Source organism: Pleurodeles waltl, chromosome 4_1, assembly GCF_031143425.1.
Source record: "Pleurodeles waltl isolate 20211129_DDA chromosome 4_1, aPleWal1.hap1.20221129, whole genome shotgun sequence".
Taxonomy (NCBI): domain Eukaryota; kingdom Metazoa; phylum Chordata; class Amphibia; order Caudata; family Salamandridae; genus Pleurodeles; species Pleurodeles waltl.
The window spans coordinates 215,095,603-215,121,358 of NC_090442.1; the positions used below are offsets into that span (position 1 = coordinate 215,095,603).

The 25,756-nt window shown below is 40.6% G+C and overlaps 1 protein-coding gene across 1 annotated transcript in view; it reads left to right on the top strand.

Annotated features, from left to right (window-relative positions):
- The window catches only part of TEAD4 (TEA domain transcription factor 4), a 421,536-nt gene extending 395,988 nt beyond the window's left edge, over positions 1-25,548 (top strand). The window contains exons 10-11 of the mRNA XM_069227506.1: positions 950-1,102; positions 11,360-25,548. Coding sequence (XP_069083607.1) covers positions 950-1,102; positions 11,360-11,473 — 267 coding nt within the window. The 3' untranslated portion in view covers positions 11,474-25,548. The remainder of the gene's footprint in view (positions 1-949; positions 1,103-11,359) is intronic.
- The last annotated feature ends 208 nt before the right edge of the window (positions 25,549-25,756 follow it).

Below are 25,756 nucleotides of genomic sequence, written 5' to 3' on the forward strand. Positions count from 1 at the left end.
TCCCCTGGTCAATCCAAAAAACTAAAGAGGTTAAATCTCCCAGAAAGACGTTTATCCCGGACACTTGAGTTGCAATGTACTCTAGGTAGCCATCCGTGAAACACACTCTTTCACAGGTGGATAGTAGATAATATATGGGATAAAATATCCCCTGCCATAAATTATAAGGATAGTGCAAATCACCAAGGAGTGCCATGACCATATAGAGGAAAGAAGCCGAAGATAAACTTTAAAAAAAAGTCCAGAAGTCCAAAGGAGAGGGCATCCTGAGAGGAGGCTCCTCTTCAAGAAGGTTGATCTGATGCCAAATGGTTTAATGCCAAATGGTTTGGAAGGTTTATTCTAAGAAAAATGAAGCAGGATTCAAAGATACAAAGGTTTTAAGGGTTTCCTTATATCATAATCCTTCTGTAGTCGTAAAGACTGAGGGTTAAATTAGTTGTGTATTGACCTACTCCTATTTGTGATCGTGCATTGCCCTCAAAAGATCTAAAATTGATTTATTCATGTACAATTAGTACAAATAAAAAACTGCGATCCCTCTACACTAATAGAAAGTTGGATGTTTCTGGGCCAATTGACAAGCGCATGTAAGGGTACTTAAAATAGTACTTCTGCATTACTACTCCTCATACTCATAAAAGCTTTTGTGAATTTCTCCTTATGTGTTAGCATTCAACAACTTGAAAGTAGTGAAATAAGAGCAATCCGGGGACTGGTGAGTGGCAGTAACCCTACAGATCTGAAGCTAGCTGCTTAACTCTTGTGTTGGATGAAGGGCGGGTCACTTTCATTTTTAAATCTTCTGTTTTTTGTCTGTCACCTTCTCTCCTGCAAGTCTAAGTTTAGTTTTCTCTAAATATTGAAGAACACAAGTTGCCATATTTTGCACGTGGGATTCCCCGTCCCTCTGTTTATTCGTTCTCTCTCTCTCTCTCTCCCTCCGCAGACCGAGCATGCACGTTACGAGAACGGCCGCTACCTGTACCGGATACACCGCTCTCCGCTCTGTGAATACATGATCAACTTCATACACAAACTCAAGCACCTCCCCGAGAAGTACATGATGAACAGCGTGCTGGAAAACTTCACCATCTTGCAGGTGAGCAGGATTTCCCTCTGTTTTGTGCATTTTCCCATAATTCACGGCTGCATTGGTTAAAAACAAGACACACTACAGTAAACTATGATAAAAATTTCTAGCGACCAAATTTAAATCGCTTTTCGATGATTGGACTGGCGAGTCTGACCCGCTGCCGTCTTCTTGCAATAGCACAACTCATAGCGTGTGAGGAGTTAAAAAATGGTACACTCGTGCCATCAGGTTGTCATCTGGAGTATATTGCCTAGTTTAGCTCAAAAGTTTCTAGTCTTTATGCTCGGCAAATATTTTGTATACAATGACGGGAATATGAAGTTTATTTCTGGGACAATGTGGGACCTGCTGTTGTGTCTGGATATATTTTACCTATGAGAAAACATAGACATTGGTGTCACTGTGCTAGACTTAACCAAGAACTATTTTACTGCTTACAAATGTATATATTACTTATGGTTAAATATTTTTATTATTCTGTGCTTAACATTTACATAGGTCACTGCATAATTTTCATATAAGTTATTTGAATAGATGCTTATGAGTCTCCTTTGTATTTATCTATACAATATTAAATGTTATAATAGCTATTTTATTTACAAGTGCTTCAGTATTGACATATTGAGAATCTAAAATTAAAATGAAAAGTTATAAAAATAGACAAATTTGCCTAAAGTACCACAGCACTTGCAAATCTGAGTTTATAAAGAACAACGTTAAATCTCGATATATTTATTATCTTCCTTACACATGAATACCCTCTCTCTGCACTTAAAGATCTATACAGTTATTACTTTACTCCTACTGTAGCAGAAGGAAAAAACCTTTGACTCTCTCCAACGCACTATTCTATATCTTACCCTTTACCTCTCTCAATATAACTGTTACCTCCACTCTCTGACTCATCCCAAACCCCATTCTACTACTGAGATCTCCTAAACAACCCTTGCTAGACTCTTTCCTCTTCTATCCCTCCTTGGATCACCCCAAACCTCATTTTACTACTATGATCCTCCAAACAACCCTTTCTAATTTCTTCCCTCATGTGTCCCTCCTTTGACTTATTCCAAACCTCATTTTACCACTGTGAACTACCTAATCCATTTGTAGAGTCTTCCCTCCTCCATCCCTCCATTTACTCATCCCAGGCCTCATCTTACTACTATGATTTCCCAAATAACACTTTCTAGACTTTTCCCTCTCTTACCCCTCCATTATCCTGTACAGTCCAATGAAAAGATTCGCATGTCCACTGTCCAAATTAGCTCGTATTTCCACCACTAATCCTTTTTGGGTTCCAGAGTAGCATGCTACTCACCGCTTTGACGCCCCTTCAGGCATAGTAAGCACTATATAAATACAATTACAATCACAACAAATACATTTTAGGTATTATGATGATCAGAATGTTAACTGAACTATGCCCTTCCCCCGGCGATCACAAGGGAGTGTGTGTAGGGGGGAGGGCAGGGTATAATGCATCAGGTTTCTCGCTTTTGCAGGGCCCCGCTGTCTTGCTTCAAAATCTATTTATAGTTTTAAGAAGTAAACCTGTTATTTTTTTTTTTTTTTTTTTTTTTTTTTTTTTTACAGCTTGGCCACTAAATTCTGTATTAAAAACCTAGGAATGCTTGTTTAAATACATTTATTTAATTCTGTGAATCAGATGTTTGTGCAACAAACGGTAAATCGAAGTGATGCCCCTGAGTGTTTTTTTTTTTTTTAATCTGGGGCCCACAATAACTACAGAGAAGCCTGCCCTTACCATAGTGGATTGAGCTTTAATCTCAGTTGCCATACATAGTGTAGGGAAGAGAGTGAGGGATCTAGTGGCTTAGGCTGTGCTGCAAAGCCACATTGTCATTTTCACTTGCAGTCTCTTATTCAGTCTTCATGGCCACTGAAGATAAATGTAAGGCATGTTAGAGTTGAAGTGTGATAGAGAGTGCTGAATCCCAATGAAATTAACTCTCCAAATAATGAAGCCTATGTGGCTGGGCTGCAGCTCCAAAACTTAGTGCCCAACTGCTTTGCAGACGGTGAACATTGCTAGGGTGCTGGTGCACCCTGCACACTACAGCTTTGCTGCCAGCTCTATTATGAGCCGGAGACAATGCCATAGATCATTTCCTGCTGGGCCAGTGGGCGGAAACTGAGGTTTCCGCCCGCTGACCCAGTGGGAAACTTGTAATGGGCCCGGCGGGGAGGCAGCCACAATGAAGGCAACCTCCCCGTCGGGATTTCGGTGGACGGGCTTCTCCGTCTGCTGAAATCATGATAGGACCTATAATACTGTAAAGGTCATGAAGTCCTTGTGCCCTGGTTTCTGGCTTCCTATGGTAGCATGACATTGTCTCTAAAATCCAGTATTTATTTTTATTGAACTATAGTGTATTTTCATGTTTGCACTTCTCAGTAAATCAATATTCATTACTTCCTAATGAAATTCATTTTATTTCAGGAATATTTGTTGAATTAAAATCATATCATGTATTCTTTTCTATGATCACATAGGTTTTTGAACAATGCTATAATGTGATCAGGTGGTTCTAATCAATCAATTAAAATGAATTATTATAGAATTAAAGAATACTACACTTTCAACCCTGATATGCCCACTAAACTGAAAAAAAATAATTACTATGACATTATTTTAAATTAATTAAAAATACATTTCAGAATACCCTAATTAATTAAATGAAAACGTAATGTATCATAATAGCAATGGGCTATAAGGCTAAATTGTGAAACCTCTATTAATTAGTGCACTGCAGAGGTCTTTATGTGTGACTAGAGAGCGACTCAATTGAATCATGGTTGGTGCAATGGAGAATAGTAGGTTTTGTATTCTTAGTGGTACAAGGTCCCAGCCTGTGACAGAAAGCACTCTGAATATGTAAGTCATTATTTTAAACTTGCATTACACACAGTATGAGATGGGTTGCTACAAAAAGCATAAAAAGGTTTAAGATAAAAAAGTGCTTCCAAAATATAGATTTTATCAATACCCAAATTGCACATTGACTGTCCATTAAAACACACACAAACTTGACAGCTCAGCTTCTAACTCCCTTGCAATACCACTTAAAAAGAATACATCTGCATTCTCAAGCTTCTTCAAGTGTGCCATCAATTAAAGCCAACACCGACTTCCAAGCACAATTTACATTTGTAGATTAATCGTTGTGCACATTTACATTTCTTTCAGGCAGCAGGTGCCCTGGCAGAAAGGCTTGTTTTTTTGTTTAACTGTCTGTCTGGCTTTGGTTCACACCACAGGAGGCTCTCTGCCTTACACTTCAGCTGTAGCATTTAAATAGTCAGAATTACCCTTCCTGGGGTGGTTGTCTTTTCACAAAAAGTAGAGAAACAATTTTCTTAAAGTATGGACACGTTGTCCCTCTAAGACCCTGCCCACTTCGAACACTGTTTACTAGTCTATAATGGGAACCAGGTATAAATATTGTTATATGCTATAAGAATCATTTGAAAGGTAAGGTGGGAAAACATGATAGATCATAATGTCCCCGTGGTCTTGGATGAGAAAAGATGAAGGGAGCACACAAGAAAGCATTGAAACAGAGCCATCTCTAAAAATGACCTGACAAATGTGAATGACAAAAACTGGAGTAAGCCACGTAAACAAATCCAATAAACCAACACAAGCAGAAACCCAAGTGACATCAAGGATAAGGTTTCTAGCCCGGTTGAAACTCATTGGATGGTTCTAATAAAGGACAAGAGAATCAAAAATCATATCAGTCACGAGCAAATGCGCTACCGGAGTGGGAAAGAAATATTATCCATGTGATGCAGGCATATTCATTTATGAAAACAGCTTTTGATTGAATTGGACACCATAGGTTGACAGGCAGGAATCAACTAACCTGTCCATGAAGTTGTGCGCATGAAATGAAAACGTGGACAAAACATACCATTAAGCAAACGTGTCATCCAACCAAATGATGTCATTAACTCCAATGGTGGGGTCTCTAAAAGGTGAAAGTAAACCAATGAATGTTGTGGTAATCGTCAGCACTGATACCACCTGAACAATGTGAGTGGCAAGCTGTGGGAAAATGCAAATTTACTGCCAGAACAAGGGAGAATTCAAAGAAGGACTCCCAACAACAGCGACTCAACTGGACCAACTTAAAAGCTCAAGCAATGCAAATTCCTCAGTAATTTAAGAAATGCAATTTTTTCTCCTGACATTCTGAATGTCAGAAGAAAATTGATTTTTGATAATATGTAGGGCCTCTAAGCCACTTACGTCAGCATGTGCAGTTTTTTAATAGTAGTATTACAGTTTGTATTTGAGAGATCAGCTTTCTCTTTAAGCTGTTTTGTAAATAGCATCAAAGGACTTTTTACCATCTGTTTTTCCCAAAAGCCCTTTTTATATGATTTTTAACCTAATAATTTCAATTTAATTGATCATTCTATTACCTGCATTTTCTTTTCTTTTTTTAATGTTTGTGAAATAATATGTTGCAATCCAGTAACGTGGACCGTAACCTTAGGCAATAATAATGCCTGTTAATTACCTGCTCATGCAATTCTGGGACAACACATTTGGCACCTGTCGGTCAAATCTCCCCTATCATCAAGAATCACATAGTGCTTATCAGCAAACAAAGAAACAAAATTGGTTGGCTTTCTACTGTCTGTGTGATGAGACTCCCTGTCTTGCCTCCTGTGCACTGTCCTGCTCTTAATCTCTGCATTTCCATCTTGAGAAAAACCTTGCCATGCTGTCAGGCTTCACGAAGGAGCAAGCTGCGCTCTCTGCTCCAGTTCAAAATGACCCTAAGGTCAGAGAGGGCTTCATCACCAGGGGACAATGCAAAAACTAGAAAGAGGATAAGGAAACTGCAGTCCATCACCATAGAGATAAGAGCACAATGGCATGCAAAGCTGGGGATCTGGAAGGTTTAAGTTGGCAAATGCTGGCTATTGTAGCATACAAATGGAAGACTCCAGTTGGCTGCCTAGATTCCAGAACTTTATTCATTAGAACATTTTCTACAAATGACCAAGCCTTCTGCAGATGGAGGCTCAGATGTGCCTCAAATTTTGTGACGTGTCACTTGTCGGTGTGATACCTTAAACCTTGAGAGCTGACGGATGCTCAGTTAAGACTGATGATATCTGTCTAGCTCCAAGGGAAAACTTGCAACAGCTGTGTTGTAATTCATTCTTGTTTTTTTTGTTTATGAAATCATTCTATTTACAAATCAGTGTGCTGACACGCACAGCGGAATACAAATACATGATCTTTTTGTCACAATGTTACAATTACTGGCATAGGCACTTGTCTTCACCAACACATGCGGCAAGGAAGAGGAAGAAATTGTCTACACAGTGAACTGACACGCACAGCTGGAGCACATATAAATTATTATTTTTTTATCTCAAAACGCTCACAAGCGTACGCACCTGTCATCACAAATGGGTATAACAAGAAATAGAGTGTACCATGTTCTGACTCTCATTGTGCTTCTCATTATACACGTACACGTTGACAAGCACAGCGTTCTTGACTTGTCAAAGGAACGTAATAGACTTTTAACTCTCAAATGTTTTTCGCCTGCTAACTGGTATTTTCTCTTCTTTTCGGTTCAATCTGGTTGGATGAGTGAAAGAGTGATACGGCATCTGGTTGTATTTCCAACTCCAGATCTGTAAAGACGAAACAGAAATAGGAGTGAGATTTATTTTTTATTACTATTAGTCCCACTCTTTTAGAGTAACTCATCAATTTATCATTTATGTCTTTTATATTTTTTATTTGTAATTTTTGATGTTATATATGTGCACGTTATTGTAAATTATATATTTAGCTTCAAATTTATTTCGTCCAACATGGCTGTGGCAAATATGAACCAACCTCCACCATTCCTAGATGAGATTGGTGAACCGGTTATACCATGGAAGGAATGGGAAAAACTGTTTGTTTCATATCTTATAGCGATTGGAGGTGAGTAATGTTCATAATTGAGGAAGTAACACATATTATTACATAACATACGCCTCCAGGGTAGGAGGAAGGTGTATGAAAATTTAACTGACACCGAAAGAGATTCTGAAGGTGAAGAGTCTCAAGAGGATGTATATGCTTCTACTTTACACAAATTAGAAAAACATTTTGGACACAAAGTGAATGTTGTTTTGGAAAGACATTTTATGCAGAGCAGAGGGAAAGAATGAAAAAGTGTCATCTTACATTGCTGTATTCAGAGATGCATGGCGAATTTGTGTGATTTTGGTCCCTTATGTAACTCTTATTAGAGACCAATTGCTCCGCTGTACAAATAATTCCAAAATCCAAGAGAAACTATTGACAGGGAACCCAGATTTAAAAGCTGCCATTGAAATTGCAAAAGGGGTTGCACACACTGCAGAGTGTATTTACAAAATGAAGCAAGGGAATATTTCTGACACAATACATGTAATTAAAAACAAACCCACTATTGAACCATAGCTATGTGGAGGTAGCGATAGTAAGAAAGTCCTAGACCTTCCTTCTAAAAAGAAAACTTATGATGATTGAAGAGAAAGATTGGAATGTTTCAGTTGTGGAAATTATAACCACTTAGCCAATAACCCAAATTGTCCAGCACGATCTGTAGTGTGTAGGAAGTGCAATGAAAGGGGACATTTTCTAGGAACTTCTATGTAAGAATATAACAGAAAAGAAAAATTTACATTCTGTCGAAAACTCAGATGAATCAGACTGTAAATATGTTTTCCAGGTTAATACAGGGGGGAAAGCAAAAGAGAATAATTACCGAAAACGTGACATATACCTAGATGGTGTAAAGTTAATTATGTATGCTGATTCATGTTCCACTTACACATTCTTAGATTACAGTGTTTTTAAGGAAACATTCCATGAGGAAGAATATGTTCTACTACAGCCTGATGTAGTTCCAGGGGGCATTAACAAAGACCTTATACCACTAGTACGTATGATCCCTATGCAGATCACTTTTAAGGATTGCAGAACAGAGGGAAAAGTCTATTAACCACAAGTGGATCAAATGTGTTAGGGTTAGCTCACCAGAAAGACTTAGGAATAAAACTGGAACCTAACAGTGCTGAACTAGTCCTGGTTGTTGGAAGTGAATACACTTTGGATGCATTGTTTGAACAATATCTGGAGGTATTCACTGAACAATTGGGCCATTTAAAGGAGTATCAACATAAAATTAAGGTGAAATATGATGCACAACCACTGATACATAAAACGTGACCTACACCTTACCTAATGCAAGAACCACTTAAGGAAGAACTCAATTGCTTGGTTTCTCAAGGCATTATAGAACCCATTGAAAGTTCTTTATGGCTAGCCCCAATTGTCATGACTCAGAAACCAGGTGGTAGAGGGTTGCGTCTGTGTGTCGACCTTAGAGACTTAAATAAAAACATCTGGGTGGATAGATTTCCCCTTCTACGAATAAATTATATGATCAGTGTAATCGGAAAAGCTGAGGTGTTTAGCTTCATTTGCTTATCTTCTGCACACTACCAAGTAGAACTACACCCTGACTCCAAATCTCTCACTTCTTTTATAACAACTTTCGGTGCTTATAGATTCTGCTGGATGCCATTACGTCTTGTGCTTTTAGGATGAAATATTGATTTATGGGGAATCGGATGTCCAACACAACCACACAATAAGAAAAATGTTGGAGGGTCAAAGAAATGCTGGCTTCACAGTCAGTAGAGAAAAGTGCAAGATAGGAGTAGAATTGGTTGGCTATTTGGGCCACACTATATCAAAACAAGGAGTTAAACCAAGATTAGATCTAGTAAAGACCGTGAGAGAAGCACCTTCAAACAAAGATGAATTGAAGTCCTTTTTCGGATTAGCGGATACATGATGAAATATGTAAAAAAAAAAAAAAAAAGTGTGCATCCTTAAGAGATTTGTTAAAGAAAGGTTCTGTCTTCAATTGGGACACTACTTGTCATGAATCTTTTGAATCCACCAAAGAGCCATAATAAATGCGCCATCTCTAGGTAATTTTGATACAAAAATCAAAGCAATAATGTCCACAGATGGCAGTGTTACGGGTATTGGTGCACCCTTAACACAAACAGTGGAAGTTAAAGAAAAAAGAATTGTCTTTGTGTCAAGGGCCTTACAGGCAGCCAAACTCAATTACTCAACTGTGGAAAGAGAAGCCTTAGCTGTAACTTTGACTTTTGTCTCTTGGGCTTGCCCTTTACTGTTCACGCGGACCATAAGCCCTTATACATTTTTCAACCAAAGGTAAAGACAGCACAACTCCCTGCATAGCCAAATGAATTCTTGGTATTGAAGGATTCAACTTCAAGACTGAGTATGTCCTTGCTTCGAGAAACTGTGTAGCAGATTGTCTTTCACAACTTCCATGCAAGGAGAAGGTTAAGGAATGTATACGGGACTGAAAAACCATAGGGCTAGTGGAGATTCCTGGAATTATGAGAGAGGAGTGGGAAACAGGAATGGACAAGGATTTGACCCTTAAACAGGTGAAAGAAAAAACAATCCAGGGCTGGCCCATAAAATCAGGAATGCTTAGCGAGGAACTCAAAGATTATCGGATAGAGCGTCAAGAATTGAGTATCATCAACAACAAAGTTATGAGAGGAGATAGGCTGGCACCATCTAAAGATTTATGAGAAAGGATTGCGTAGATTGCACACAAAGGCCATTTAGGTAGAAGCATCAACAAGGCTAAAGTTAGAGCCACATATTGGTTCCCAAGGATGGACACTTTTAATTGAAAATAAAGTAAAAGGTTGCTTAATTTAAGCTTTGAGTGATAAATCTAAAATCACAAGGAATTCCTGTTTATCCCCTATAAGTGTTCCTTCCAAACCATGGGACAAACTAGGCTTGGATATCATAGGTCCTACTAAAGTGTCCATGTGGAAGGGGAAATTCATGTTAGTGCTGGTGGACAATCACTCATACTGGGTAATGACTAGAGTGGTAGGTAATATCACTACTAATATTCTCATAAAGTTTCTTATGGTAGCTTTCATTTCAGAAGGAATTCCCAGCACGCTCATTACTGATAAGGGGGTGCAATTTACCTCTGCTGAGATGTCCGTAACACCTTAAAACAGCACTGTATTTCCCTGGAGCAAATTGGTTAGTCGAAAGAGTCAACCTCATGATTAAGGATTGTCTACAACTAGCTCATGTCAAGCATTCCAGCAGACAAGGCACTTCAAAACATGCTTTGGTCATATCACACAACACCTAACCTAGTCACAAACATTTCACCATTTCTAGCCCAAAAAGGTAAATCCCCTAGTACTAAAATGTCCGAGTTGGTTGGGAGGTGAAGAACCCACATTTTTTTGTTGAGAAAGAATGAATCAATAAGTGGAACTCCATCAAAAGAAATATAAGAAAATAGGTGACGAAACATGGTACTAAGCAGAGATATTGGAAGGTGGGAGAATGGGTGGTAATCAAACTTCCTTATTCTCGACGTCGTGGAGGGAGTACATGTTCAAAACCATTGAAGATCATTGCAGTGGGAAAAAATTTAGTCACACTCGAGGACGGAAGGTTGTGGAGCATGGATAGATTGACTCCAAATCACCACCTTCCAGTCAATGGAAATTCCATGGAGAAAGCCAAGAAATGCTCTGGTATCAAAACTGACCCTAGTGATACAAGACTGCATAAGGCTCCAGGATGGCACAAGAATTACATTATGCAATAACTGTGGGGGTAGTTTGAAGTGCAATGTTTTTAACAAAAATCTGAAGGGGTGAAGTGGAGCTGTGAGTTTTGTTGTTCCAATGTGTAATTAGTTCTTATCTCCTACTGAATTTATGTTTCTCGTTTTGTATAGGAGGAAGGTGGTGTTGTAATGTATTCTTGTTTTCTTTGTTTATGAAATAATTCTATAATATTCAGCACATGGTTTATCCCAATTTCGCAGTACTTGTCCTGATCCTTCCCCCTGGTTTGCTCCAGGGTGGTGCATTCTAACATTCCAAAGCTGTTGGGTGACAGTTACAGCTGGAGAATGCTAACTGAACAGCTGATGAGGCTGAGGGAGGCTGTTGTTACTATTCAGTAAAGACAATACTTGAAACGAGACTTATTTGCTTCATAACAAGCTGCTTAGAAAACACCATTTGAAATGTTTGTACATTATGTAAACATAATTTGGAATGTTTGTACACTGTACTGAAATTTACAAAAAAATCATTTTCTGCTCATTAAAATAGTTCTTCTCTTTCTTTTCTTAGGTGGTGGCAAACAGGGATACTCAGGAGACGTTGCTGTGCATAGCTTATGTGTTTGAGGTGTCCGCCAGTGAGCATGGGGCTCAGCATCATATCTACAGACTTGTGAAGGACTAGCAACTCCAGCTGTGGGAGGGGCTTGGAGGAGCATTTTCACCCTCGAAGACAGTTGTGCCTCAAAGACCTCATGCCAAATATTAGTGAAACCTTAAAGACGTTGTATTCTGTATTTTGGAAGGAAGAAGCATATTTTTTTGATTTTTTTTTTTGTTTTGTGCAAAAGTTGTAAAGGAAAAAGACAACTGACAGTCAAGTTGCATGAATTGTTTTTGTGAATTAACCCAAAAGGCAATGATGTTTTTTTAATGAATTTGTATTGACCTAAACCAGAGCCACTTGTTGCCTCTTGGCTTATGGGCTCCTGGTTTGTGTTGTGTTGCTGACACTGAATCATGTTTAGATGACTATAGCAGCAATTTCCGTCCATAGAAGCACATGTGATGGCTCTGATTGGTCTGAGAATAGAGGATGTGCTGCCAAAGGGCATAGTTTTTAAAGGGACAGTTAAGGTGCCAATCTAGTGTAATGGTGCACTCGTGAATCCTGTTGTTTTTAGGTTCTCTATCACAGAATTCTGATGGCCACTCAAGGGTCTTTGAAGCACAGCAATGGCTTCCTTTGCTATGGCTTATTCAACAGGAAAGGCACATGGGCATTTAGTGGAGTGGACTACGTTATACACGATTGGCCCTTTAAGGTCAGTAATTGTTTTCATGCTCCGGATATGGAGTGTTCGGTAATTTGTAAATTTGTACTTGAATAGGCAAAGGGGGCTGCATTTACTTACCAGCAGTTAGGCGGGAGTCTGAAAATCAGGCTTTTGCAAGCATCTTTTAAGTGAAATGAGGCACTCGGCGTCAATCCCAGGGGCTAGGCACTCGCGTTCAATGTTCAAAAGAGTTTAGTTCTCCATTCTAAACTGAATTCTAGCTATGTGTGCGGGTACTACTCTAAGTGGGCAAGCCACGGAATATACTGCCTTCATCTGCATGCTTTCCCAACCAGCATCTAGTGTGTACACATTTTGTGTCAGAGATTAGGCAGGTCTAATGTGTGCCACCAAGCCCTGGTTATATGCCCTGGCCATTGCGTATGTGACCCCGGTTACAAGATCAGTAGTTGGTCCCAGTGTTACATTTGTAAACATAATCATACTAATTAATAAGTTATTCCTAGGAGCCCACTGCTGCTGCTGCCAAATGCTGGATTTGTGGTACACCGAGGCTGCTTGGATTTCATTCCACCTTGTGCCTCTTTCTTCTGCTACCAAACACTTCCCGTGTCTTTATCTCCTTTTTGCGGGCTCTTTCATATCCCTGCTTTCTTTCACTGTTTTGCTCTTCTTAGCTTCATCCTCCATTCTTCCTATTCGCTCTTTCTCTCTCTTGGGCCATAATGTGATGATAAAATGCCAGGGGGAGATTTATTATTATTTCACGCAGTGCAACAAGCCACCTTGCTGGGCTGCTCTGTGTGAAAGGTAAAGGCCGGGAATGTGCTGTATTTAACATGATATGGTGCATTCCTGTGCTTTCCTTGTGCTGGCGTACAATGTGTTTACGCCAGCATAGGCACCCTTGTACCGTGCTGCACCAGCGCTTGCATTGCTGGCAGGATTAAAAAACAATCCTCTAGGTGCGCTGCAGAATGCACCCTACTTAGAGGAAAGAACAAGAAGAAATATTCTCCTTTTTGATGTATTCCCAGGTTTACCAGTGTTAGTAAATCTGGGAATGCGCCAAAATCAATGGGTGTATGCGTGGAACACACACGCTCCACCCATGGAACTCCTCTCTGGGACAGAGGAACGAAGGCAGCTATTTGTGCTGCCTTGCATTATTCCACATTTATCAAGCCATCCAGGGCCATGCAAGGTGGCCTTGTGTGGCTTGAAAAAACGTACTTTGTTGTTGCTTTGACCTTGCGCCCCCTTGCGTGGCACAAGGGCAAAGCAACACAATTATAAATATCTCTCAAAGTCACAGAGCATAACAAAATAGTGCAGGCGCCCACCACCTTCAACAAACAGCACAAATTAAGCAGTGGATGGTTCACTGGTCATTGACTTGTGTTACTAGGTAATGGTCACGTGTAGGTGTCGGGCTTACTGGTTAAAGAGACTGTGATTAATGGGTTTGTACCTCAGTTTTGTCAATGGCTTAATCTGCAGTCTCTTATTTTTTGATGTGCCTGGTCTCTGACCCTCATATGAAGGTAAAATCGCATTTTACAATTGAGAAGACTTGAAACTTCCTTTGTGTGGTTTCTTTTGTACATATTGTATGGGGATAGTTTATAATTTAAAACACTATAGGCACACTATCAAATTGACTTTCCCCTAAAGTAAAAATCCGGCATACTGCCGAAGACGTCATATGTTATTTCCCTTCTCATCCCAGAGCCAGTGGTCTTGTCAGTGTGCTGTGGCTGGCTTTACCAGTGATTCACCACCACACACGTGGAGGAGGAAATGTCTCTGAGAAAGACACAGGGATGCTAATCACCCTCTATAGATACTTGTGGAAAACCACCAACACACAATTAGTGAGACCCTTGATAATACCCTGAGTCTGTACAAGGAGTACTTTTTATTGCATTAAACGCCAGGGAGTATCAAACTATCAAACATATTTGCGGAGTAAAAAGTCAGAATGTAATATCTTCAAGACAAGTAACCACTACACCGACAGCAAGTCCCCCAAAGAATAAAAACATGTTAGGCTTAAGGTGCCAAGAACAAAATCCTGCTTTAGAAACCAATATTTCCTGTTGTAAAATCTAGTGCTGGCTCTCAGAGAAGCTTGGCATTGTTTGTTGTTTTTTCTTTTAAAAGCTCCTGCTTGATTTAAAATCTGCATATTATGCCATATTGTTTTACTCAAAATCTACTGGTATGCTGCTGTGTCCTCTCAAAGCCAGTTTCATGTGGTTGACCAGAAATGTTGATTCACTCGTCTAGCAACTACCATTTTTCCTCTATCGTTATTGATGTAGAATTCATTCAGTGATGTTTTACATCAGTAGAACACTCATTTATGTAGGAGATAAATCAGTAAAGTCAACTGAGAGTCTTGACAGAACTATCTAGTAACATGAAGGTCCACTTTGGTAGACGCACCCAAAACCATGTAGCTGGGAAATCTGAACTGAGTTATCATTTTACTCAACATGCAATCAGTTCAATAAATCTCTTCCCAATCAAACTGTAGTAGACAGAAAGTATCCCCTTTTGACACATTTTCTTAATAAAGACATTGACTACTGTGCCCCTTAAATAAAATGAGGGGATAAATTGATGGTAGATGTTTACAGTAGAGTTGGGTGAACCGCAGACGGAGGGACAGCTCACTTCTGTTCAAAATGATATTTACAGCTGTGGGTAGTAATGCTACTAAAGATGAGAACCAAGAAGGGTATTTATTTACATCCAGAAATCAGGTGACTTATCATCAGTGCAACATTTCTTCAGTGTACAGGTGTGAGTGTTGCGAGCAAATGCCCTCTTTGTACAGTTGAACTCATTTCCAAGTTGCAGAGCTGTGTGTTTGAAGTCATGGCTCTCTACTGCCCCCCGTCTCCGGTAAGCTGTATGACACTATTCTATGCTTCCTTTTATTTCCTAAAAGTCCCTCCTTGGTAACTGAGCACTGCCTTATCGTGCACAACTATCATAGCAATTTTAAAAAATCCCGCGGTGCTATTTACTAGGTATATGCTGTGTGCCACAGTAGACTTGCTGTTTAAGAACGCTAAAAAAACATCTCTGGATTGGGATTTGAACATTTTACAGTTTAAAAGATGTCACAAGGAAATAGTTTTTGTCACAGTATGGAAGGTGAAGGATAAATATTGTGTAAATGCACACCTTCCAAGTTAATTGATTTAATGTATTTTGGTGACAAGTACTCAATTTATACTCGGAGGCTGACTTTATTTAGACGATTTTATGTTCCCATCTTCTCAGTCAGTGGATGAGTGAGCCGGACCATAAATCGCTCTGGTAATACTTCTAGCGGAAAATCCACTCGTGGAAACTAAGGTTGTACTGAAAATTACATTACACTTTTCTGCAGACTGCACATTAGCACCCTGCTCTAAAACAAAGTCCAGATCTATAATTTGTACACCCTTTCATCTGTAAAAGAGCAGTATATAATGTATTTATTTAAGGCGTTTTGTAACGGAAGTCGTCTCTCGACCCAACTACAAACTTGTCACCGTGGAGCCTGACCAAAAGAGGCAACAAATCCTAAAATATAGGAGACTTTTTTTTTTAGTCCAAATCAAAGGCAAATGTACGTAAGAATAAAGATAAAATTAAGTAGTTCCGGAACCTTATTCATTACTGGCAAATTCACAACCTTCCACGAAGAAGATGAGGGCTGGTGTAATAGAAGCAGGAGTTTGGGAGAGGTAAGGCACATAGTAATGTTGCTTTAAAGATTTTTACAAGGAGGGAACATGACTTTAATGTGTCTTCCAGTCTGAGGGATGAGCCGCGGAAAGGTCCTCAACTCCAATGAGGATCGCCGGAGGTTGCGAGGGCAGCTGGTAGTGTCCATCATCGAAAGCCAATAATGTGGCAACCCGTTCGCTGCGCGTACACAGCATTGTTTTTAAACGGATGGTAAAAAAAAAAAAAAGAAAAAGCAGCCTCGCTTATAATTAAGATTTTCACCCCCAGCATAGTGACACAAACAAACACCATTTTATCACCCTTTTAAGGGTGACGGTGCTTCCAAAATAAACATGAGAGGTGTGCTTTTCTGGCCAGTTGTATAGGTGTTGGGGCAGGAGCAGGGTTTCCTTTTCTTGAAGGCCGTGAAGCATGAACCTTCATCCCTGTTAGGATCTCTAATGCGGCGAGGCCGAGAGACTCTGAGCTCAGTCGATCAAGCCCCTATGCCAATAGCATAAAAATGAAAAAAAGACTGCGGTGCTGTAGTGCGCTGATGAGTAGTAGTTCACTTTTACCAGATTTCTCTTTTGTGAGTGACGCTAACATTTTTAAGAAGTATATCAATCAAGAATTAGCTGAGTTCAGAACCGCTCATGAACTGCTGGACACATCTCAGAAGGGGTTCAGAAGGGGCCCTAGCACTGAATCAGCATTGATCCTAGCAGATGATTTATTTGCTGCCAGGTGGATGTGTGGGGCACGGCAATCCTGGTAATGCTGGAGTTGTCCAGGGCCTTCCATACAAAATCTCCATTCCATTTGGTGCGAAGAATGCAACAGGCCAGGCCGAGGGATACTGCTCTGGATCTCCTGGGATCCTTTTTGGAAAACAGGACCCACACAGTTAGTTGAGGGGGCTGCAGGTCCAAACCGTTCCAGCTTCCTTGTGGAGTCCCGCAGGGGTCAACCCTCAGTCCACATTGTTTAATCTTTATGTGGCTCCGTTGACGAAATTGGTGTAATCTTTTGGTTTCCAGGGTTTCTCCTATGCGGACGACACCCAAATGAGTGACTCAATGTCTGACCACTTGGCACTGGTGGCGGACAAGTTTAAGTCTTGTATGACTGAAATTAACACCTGGATGAAGGGGAACTGGCTAAAACTTAACGCCGAAAAGACTGGGATTCTGGTTGGGGTTGCAGAACTCTGGTCCGAACTCCAGATCCTGAGAGCCGGGGCTCTTTACCACCTGCGGCAACCACAAAAAACCTCGGGCTCATTTAACGCCCTCCCGTTCGGCTCACAGGTTACAGGACAGTGAGCTCCTTCTTTGTCATCAAGATCCTTAAGGAGACCTTTCCCTTCTTACCTGTGGAATTAAGAGTTTCAGTGGCCAGAGCCTCTACTACTGAAATGCCTATAGTTAAATTCCAACAAGTCTTCTCTTAAACCTCAGCTCATTTTAAAAGGAATTACTAAAGTTAGGCACATTTTAAGTTTCTCCTCAAAGTTTGAGTGGTAGTTTTGTAGGTGCGATTGAAGAAGTGAGAGGTGCCAGTCGCCTTTTCGTGAACTGTTTTCAAACGCAGTTACTAGGATGGCGTTGGCCTTTTTGTAGGGAGAATTCAGGTGCAGACAAGGGGATCTTGTGCATTGGTATACATGTTAAAATGTGAGGAATTTCATGACCGTATAGAGACACCGGATGAAAGGGCAAGTGCTACTATAAGGTCAAGAAAGTCTAAGGTGACTTGCAATTTCCTTTTAATGTACCCACCTGGGGGTGTGTTACTGCTTGAATTCATTGGGCAAAAGAACACTTAAATTACCTCAAACCGTAGTTTGCAAAAATGTATGGGCTTATGTAATATATATGTGGGTAGCTACTGCCACCTGCAGTCCAGAAGTGGAACGTCATAAGTCGTAACTTCACTACTCATAATTATTATAAATCAGTATTGACTTTTGGTATCAAGGGCTGTGTGATGTCAGAACGTGCTTTTTATAAGAAATGAATGTAGGCTACATTATAGAAGGTATAAAGTCCTCCTGCGATACATTATGTGGATATTGCAATTCACGAGGAGTTCCATAATCATATAGAGGAACGGGGCTGAAGGCTTAGTTCCTTTATAAAGTGATGGAACGTCGAGGTGACTTGCAGTATCTTCATCATGTACGCCAGGGGGCACCTTATCCTACATAATACATGGTAACACCATCACATTCCACACAATCCACTTAAAACCTTGGTGCCTAGCTCTTTCAAATGAAAGAGCGAGCATGTTTGCAAACCTGAAGAATAAAAATAAAACCTGGAGAAAAATTAAACACATCAAAAACTTATTAGACATTTGTTGCAAACAGATATCACATACAGTTCAATAGAAGTCAGTCATTTTTTTCAAAAAGCTGCAGTAGCTCAGAATGTGTTAAAAATATGCAGAAAGATTCCAGCTTTTCTCTCTCTAAGGAGTGCCCAAAATAAAGATGTCCTCTCTGCTTGTCTTCATAAGCTAGAAAAATAGAGCAGAAGAAAGAAAGGCAGCATTCAGTTTTCGTTGTTAAACAGCTGCTCCAGTGATGCTCCATGACCTGACCTGCCTTTCACCTCGCCTGCTGGCAGGAGGCATTGTGATGTCTGAACTGGACTGTGATAACTTATAATAGTCAAGTTCTGATGTCTTTTCTGTATAATCGGTGAATGGATGCATCACAAGTCGCCAATTATAAAGAAATTAGAGACTGGTGAATATACAGAGGTAACAGAATCCCTTGTATTATAGGACTGTAAGGCTGATTTTAAGAACCTAAAACCTTATTGGTGCTTACATTATGTTTAAGGAGTTCTTGGAATGTGAGCTTTAGGGTAGTGAGGCTACAATAAAGGTGAAAAATGAAATATATGGACTGTGCGAATATAACTTTGAGAACATTTAATAAGCAGGTGATGCCCTGTTACTGACAGCATGAAGCCGTCATTGAGCCTCAGATATTGGATCATTTTCCAGGAAGGTGTGTGCAATTAGTACCAGTCAATCAGAATATTTATAATGTGAGCCTATCCCAAGTGGGGGTCTCTTGGGACAGACATTCACACATATTATGGGGTAACCTGAAAAACATACTAAGTTGGATGTAATTTTTGTGTTCACTGGTCTTGTCGCCATTTCTCATTATTCTACAACAATCTTTTTTTTTTAATACAAATTCTCTTTTCATGATCTAAGGGTATCAAAATAAACCAAAGTTAAAAACAGTGAATGCAACTGTAGCAGCCAACATTTTATGATGGCCAGTAGATGGTGACCACAGTTGGCCAAATCATCACTCTGTGTACTTCTTGCCTATGCAGTAAAGATAGCCTTCTCAGAAAATGAAGTAGTTTCATTCCTTTACCATACATTTTCAATTAAAAAATGTGGTTATGGATCACTTTGACCCGAGTGGCTGTAAAACATCCTGCAGTTCTCCATGTTTCCAAAATCATTGCTTCTTCCCAAGTCGAAAAACAGAAAAGTAATGCTCCCTCCAGAAGTCCTTAGAGGCCTAGTTTTGTCCACTGAAGATGAGACCAATGCATTTTGAATTGACTTGGATTATAAAGAGTTTGTGATTTTAACAAAGCTTAAAAAAGTAAGTGCAAAACAAGTAAAACTGACTTTTTTAACTGCAAGTAAAACGTACTTTTTAACTACAGGAGTGCTGTTTTATGTACTCTTACATGTCTGTGTAAATGTGGCCCAAAATATCCAACTTCTTATAAGTAAAAGTACAAAGACGGCACAGTCATTTCTATTTATGTTACTTGTATCTGAATTTTCCCTGGAAATTCCAGTTTTAGATGTTTTGCAATGTAGGTAAAATAATCATTCAGGTGTAATACTTTATTTGTGCATTTTAAAAGGCTTTTGTGGATTTGTCCTGCAATTGCCATGCTATTTTTCTTGTTTTTAAAAAAATGTTTTACTTAATTTTTGGGGAGAACATGGTGCGTGTGTTTAAGTGCCCTGCTCATATACTTATTGAATAGCGGCCATCTTGGCTGGCCCATGCTCACTGCGTAGTCAGCGGTCTACTTTTTTTCTGCACCCAGCTCTATTTAGAGTGGCCATGGTGCAGAGCTCACTGACACAGGTGAGGGGTCTGATGGCACCACTACGTTTTACCTTTTAAAACTCACTTCTGACCACATGGCTGTCACAAATTTGGTCTTTATTTGTGTTGAGGGGACTTCGGTGTTTTTTAGGTCGAGCATGGCAGCGCGCAAGCGCTGCTTTTCCGACATGTTGGTATGTATCTGGGCTTTTAACAATGCCCACTTCATGCCCACCACTACCACTCGTTCCTGGGCTTGGCCTTTAAAAATCCTTCAATGACTTTGGTAAATGGTTTACGTTTGTCCCTCCTTGGGGAGGTTTTGTTACCGCCTTGGCCATTGCTCCCCTTACATGGATAATTGCACTTTTGCCAATAAGTTTGACTGTGCGCGAACTTCTTTTTCCTTTTGTGTCCCTCTTCACGCTGATGCTCATGGCGGCCGTGGTGCTGTGAATTGGCTCGCTTATATGAAACTGTTTTACTTTTCATTTTCAAATTATGTGGCAAGAAATGTCCGGTTAGGCGTTTACAACGCTAGTAGCTGTAACTCAAGCAAATGCGAGACCCATTGCAATGCAAATGCTTGTTTTAACCTTTTATTTCATTTTTGAGGAGATCATGGTGCATGTGTTTAAGTGCCCCGCTCACGTACATATTGAATAGCAGCCATTTTGGCTGGCCTATGCTCACTTCATAGTCAGCGGTCTAGTTTCTTTCTGCTTATGGCTCTATTTGGAGCGGCTATGGAGCCGACGCACTTCTGGTGTGCCAAAGGAGTGCCTAACACATGCCCTTCTGTATTCATCCGCACCCTAATGTGCCCAGGGGCCAGAAACCCTGCACCTTTCAAGCCAGGTAAAAAAGGTATTCTCTACAGATCAGCTCAAGGAACTTTGACCCACCTCCTTAGAGCCTTGTTGGGCTCGTCTCAACCCCCAAGTAGCCCACAATACTGCAATTATTGCAATTTCTCTTGCAAACCAATTGACAACATCACTAGCTCTGCCAGCGTAGAGGTCTTCCGCTCCCTGGGCTATGGTAGTAAGGCCAAATCTACCGCTGGTAGTCCGCACAGAAGCGAAATGCGCTTTTTTAGTACTGTTGCTCCCCTGTAAGCCATTAGCAGCATATCTACAATTTCCTGCTGGATAAGGACCCTGATGCCTTGTTTACTGACGGAAACATGGCTGCATGAGGGCTCACTGCCCGATGTCATTGCCACAATGCCTAAAAATTACTGCATGGTCAGAATGGATCACAAGGCCAAGCTAGGAGGTGGGATAGCCATTGTTTTTAGGGACATCTACCAGTTTAAGATATTGGATCTTTCCATCTCTGCCTGTAAAGCTTTATTCTTCTCTCTCTGTCTTACTCCCAACTTCACAGTTTCCAGTGTTTTAATTTACCACCCTCCTGGTTATGCGGAAAATTGATGCTCAGTAATTCCTGACCTGCTCTCTCTCTATATATATTGAGCAGAAACCAACCCTACTCTGCTTGGAGACTTGAATGTTCACCTGGAACAACCCACCTGCAATTGTGACTAAGCTATCACAGAGGACCTGGGTGCACTGAACCTTGATCTAATTAAGTCTGCATCCACACACAAGGTAGGCCATCTTCTAGACCCCATTTTCTCAAACATTTACGGACATACTACAGACCCTCCCCTGCCATTACTTTGGTCTGACCACTTTGCAGTGCCTGTATCCATACCTAATTACTCTTTATACTCTTTGATGGCAGCCAGGCCCCAAGTCATGTCCAGAAACTGGTCCAAACTAGACATATCCTCTCTCAATACACACTTACTGAACACATCACTGGTGCAGAAGGTTGACTTAGACCACCCTACGGTTGATAACTGGATTCAAGACTCTATGGCTGCTATTCTGCCAGCCAAACCCAAATCCTCAACTAGGCTTCACCCCCCTGCCCCGTTGTTTAAAGGCTGTACTCAAAGAGAAGAAACTATGTAAGGGACTGGAAAGGTCCTGGAGGAAATTGTATGATGAAAATAGAAAACTCAAATATAAAGCAGCCCTAAAATACTATAATGCGCACAGCAGAAATACTGAGCCACATTTTTCTCTGGTAAAATCTCTGAGCCCAAAATTGCTCCAGAACACTATTTAAAGTGGTCAAAGAACTTTCAGAAACTGGTAATATAGCTCCACCCCTTTTGCTGTTTCAATCACGATGCAAGGAGCTTGAGTGCTTTTTCATCAATAAGGTGATAAACATTCAACACTCTCTAATGACAGCTTAGACAGGCATATCCCAGCTAGAGGGTAACATCCAGAATACCAGCTCACGGATGCAACTTCTAATTGGCGAAGCTAGTCCTTCAGATGCGGGCCGTAATTCTCATATAATGAAGTCACTGGTCCCGTTGGACATTCTTCTCTTTCTGACTCTACTGAGGTCAATAAATTTGGGCTTTCCACTAGATCCTCTCCCTCCTGCTAAGCTGGGTACCTTCAGTCCACACCTTTTATAACTTTTGGCCGGTCTTTTGAATTCTTCCTTACTAGAGTGACACATACCCCAAGCATGAAAGCATGCCGTGGTCTTGTCCTTACTAAAAAAATCCTTATCTGGATGCTTCCAACTGGTCTAATATCAGACTTATCTCAAAGCTGCTAATTCTCTCCAAAGTCTTAGAGAAACACATCAACATGCAACTGACGGCATTTGTGGAGTCCCAAGATGCTCCACATACTTCACATTCAGGATTCAGAGCGGGACACAGTACCAAATCTGCCTTTCTAGCAGTCACTGAACATCTGAGACAGCTTTTGGATGAGGCGGGTGGGTACAGCTGTGATGATCTTCTCGATCGCAGTGCATCATTCAATCCTGTGTCACATTCATTCCTCTTAGAAAGACTGTCTCACCTGGGTCTCCAAGGGTCGGCTCAATTGTGGCTGACCTCTTTTCTGGTGGACTGCACCATCCAAGTGTTCTTGGCTAGTGTGGCATCCAACCAAAATGCTCTGACTTCAGGAGTCCCTCAAGGATCAGCCCTCAGCCTGATTCTATTTAATATCTATGTCCACACTTTAGCAGACTTGGTGGAAAGTTGTGGCCTCACCCTGTTTTTCTATACAGGTGATACTCAAATGATCTTCTCCTTGTCATCTGCTCAGGATCACAGTCCCGGGGCACTGAATTCCTGTCTGAGTCTTAACTCCACCTGGATGAACACCAACCCTCTAAAATTAAATGGCAATAAGACAGAGTTAGTGGTGTTGGGCAAGAATCTCCTGCTTTGGGGACCTCAACACTGGCTGGAGACGTTAGGCGTACTTCCTGAACCAGCCTACAAGGTAAAGAACCTAAGCTTCTGGCTGGATTCCAGCCTGTCAATGAAACAACAAGTGGCTAAAGTAGCCTTGTTCTGCTACTCTGAAATGGCTTAAAAAGATCCCTTGGATGCTCTGTTAGCTCAAAGGACAGTTAGCCAGGCCTTGATTTTATTGTGGCTGGACTACAGCAACATTCTGTATCTTGGGGCCGATAAGGCCTCTGTGAGACACCTTCAAGTGGTACAGAATTCTGCTGCCAGGCTTCTGTTCCAATTACCGAAACATGCATCTGTGGCAGGTCTCCTCGGTGACCTTCATTGGATCGCAGTAGACAAGTGCATCCAGTTTAAAGCATTATGCTTCATACATAAAGCCAGATCGCGCTACCTGCAAGAATTGGTGGTTCCTTACCAGCCCTTCCGCGTGCTACGCTCGAGCAACTGCTCTCTCTACACAGTCCACAGAGACTGACGTGCTCAGATGGGTGGTCGCTCCTTTTCCTACTTGGGCCCTAAGCTGAGGAATACACTCCAGAGTCCATAAGAAACTGCACTTCATTGACTTTCTTTCACACGAACCTGAAAATGTGGTTGTTTTAATTTTCCATTTGACCATGCCGCCCTAATTGTTGGCTGAAGCACTGAGAAACCCCTTTGGGGTAGCTACGCGCTATGTAAGATTTTTCAATAATAATAATAATTGTGTGGGTAAACCATACCCCCAGGCATAGATGGGTTAAATGCATAATAGGTCCAACTTCATGAACCTCCTTGGTTGTGCACCCCCAGAATTAAATGCCAACTCAACCGACCTCTGGATAATAGAAGAGACCATTTCCCCTCCACACAGTGCAAGTAAAAAGTGATAATATGGAGGAATCAAGTTCTTCCTTGTCATGAATATTACATTCAATCCTTGTTTTAGTTGTTGCATTCTTTTACTTGCAATTATGCTTTTCCTACAATAAATCCAAGTAGAGATATGCTATGAGGAAATAATGGGTCAACGTGCCTAATGTATATTGTACTGCGCAAAGCGAAAAGCTTTGTGAGAGAGACAATTCAGATAGCAATGATGTTGCCAAATGTTTCTGCAATGTCACTATTGCTATTTACTATGAATTGCAAGGAAAGGGTTGTTGGCAGAGAAGTGTTCCCTCTTCCTTGGGATTCGTAAGAAAAGGTATCTTTGAGTGGTCTCAAAGCCTTCAAAGATTGCTAATTACCCTTGACGGTCGGGCACCATTCATAGAGTAGAATGTTTATGTGACAAGAGTGGGCATCTTTGAGAAGAAAACGGTGGTCCCCAACACTGCTGCATTCTTCCCTCATCTTCATTTCCCACAGTGACCGGGGTCTTTGCGTTTTGCCGGATTGATGCACTTGGCAAATGGTCAGGTCACACCACAGATGTGGGTCCAAACTTAGCCCTGTGATGTGGTCTGGCCAATAGTACATTTGGCCTTGGTTGAGATTCTCACACCTACCATAGGAGTGATAAAGATACTGGGTAAAATAGGTATGTGCATGTTGGCTGGAGGTAAGGGAATGGCTTTTCACACGCCTGTTTCCTTGAGCAAGAATGATGGTTGGAAACCACTTCAGGGGAATTCTGAGGAATCTTTCATGGGATTACTTCACCTATTACTGCTGTGTAAAGTACAGTCACCCGAATGTCTAATTGTATTTAATGTCATAACTGTAGCAAGAATTTTGCAAGAATACTTTATCCTGCCTATTTATACCTCTTCTGGTTGTAACCTGTAGTCTCTTGCTTTTTTAAATAACCTGATGTAACTAATTGTTTCTCTTATCATTTTGGGGAACAAGGTTCAGCACATTCAGTTTAATCTCAATCTCTCTTTACGGGGAAACAATACCAAGGGCTCTGGTTGGTCCTTCCTGACCACAATGCAGCAGGCCAACCAAGAACCATTCTCAAGGAACCAGAAAAACAGAGATGTGTTTTATGTACATTTCTAAGATTGCCAGTTAATATGTAAAAGGAGCTGCTAGAATTCTAAACTAGCTGTTGTACCCTCCTAGAAAAGAACAACAGTTTTAGTGCATGAGGTCGCAACTCATGTTTGGTTTCTTTGCACTTATGACTGTGATGTGATTTTGGTAGCACAACAGATTTAACTGAGAAAGTCAGTACTCTATTGAGCATGACTATTCTTTTAAAACTCTAAACTAATGATGCAATTTGTCCTGCTATCTGTGTGTGCATTTTCCTCTTTATTTTAATGTTTTCATTTATTGTTTTTTTTACTGCATTGTTGTTTTGAATGTTTTTTGGAATGAATAAATGCCACTAGCCTAAAGGTTTAGTCACTCTTATTGGTGTTTCTAATGGAGTATGGAGTCACACTGATTTTACACAGTCACAAGTAACAAGAGTAACAGAGTGAGTTATCTAAGAAAACCAGGCCAGATTTACAAAAGGATTGCATTGCTCTTGCATCACACATGGGCAACACAAGCCTTAAGTGAGATTTACTAACCACTCTGTGAGAAATTGGATTGTTGGTT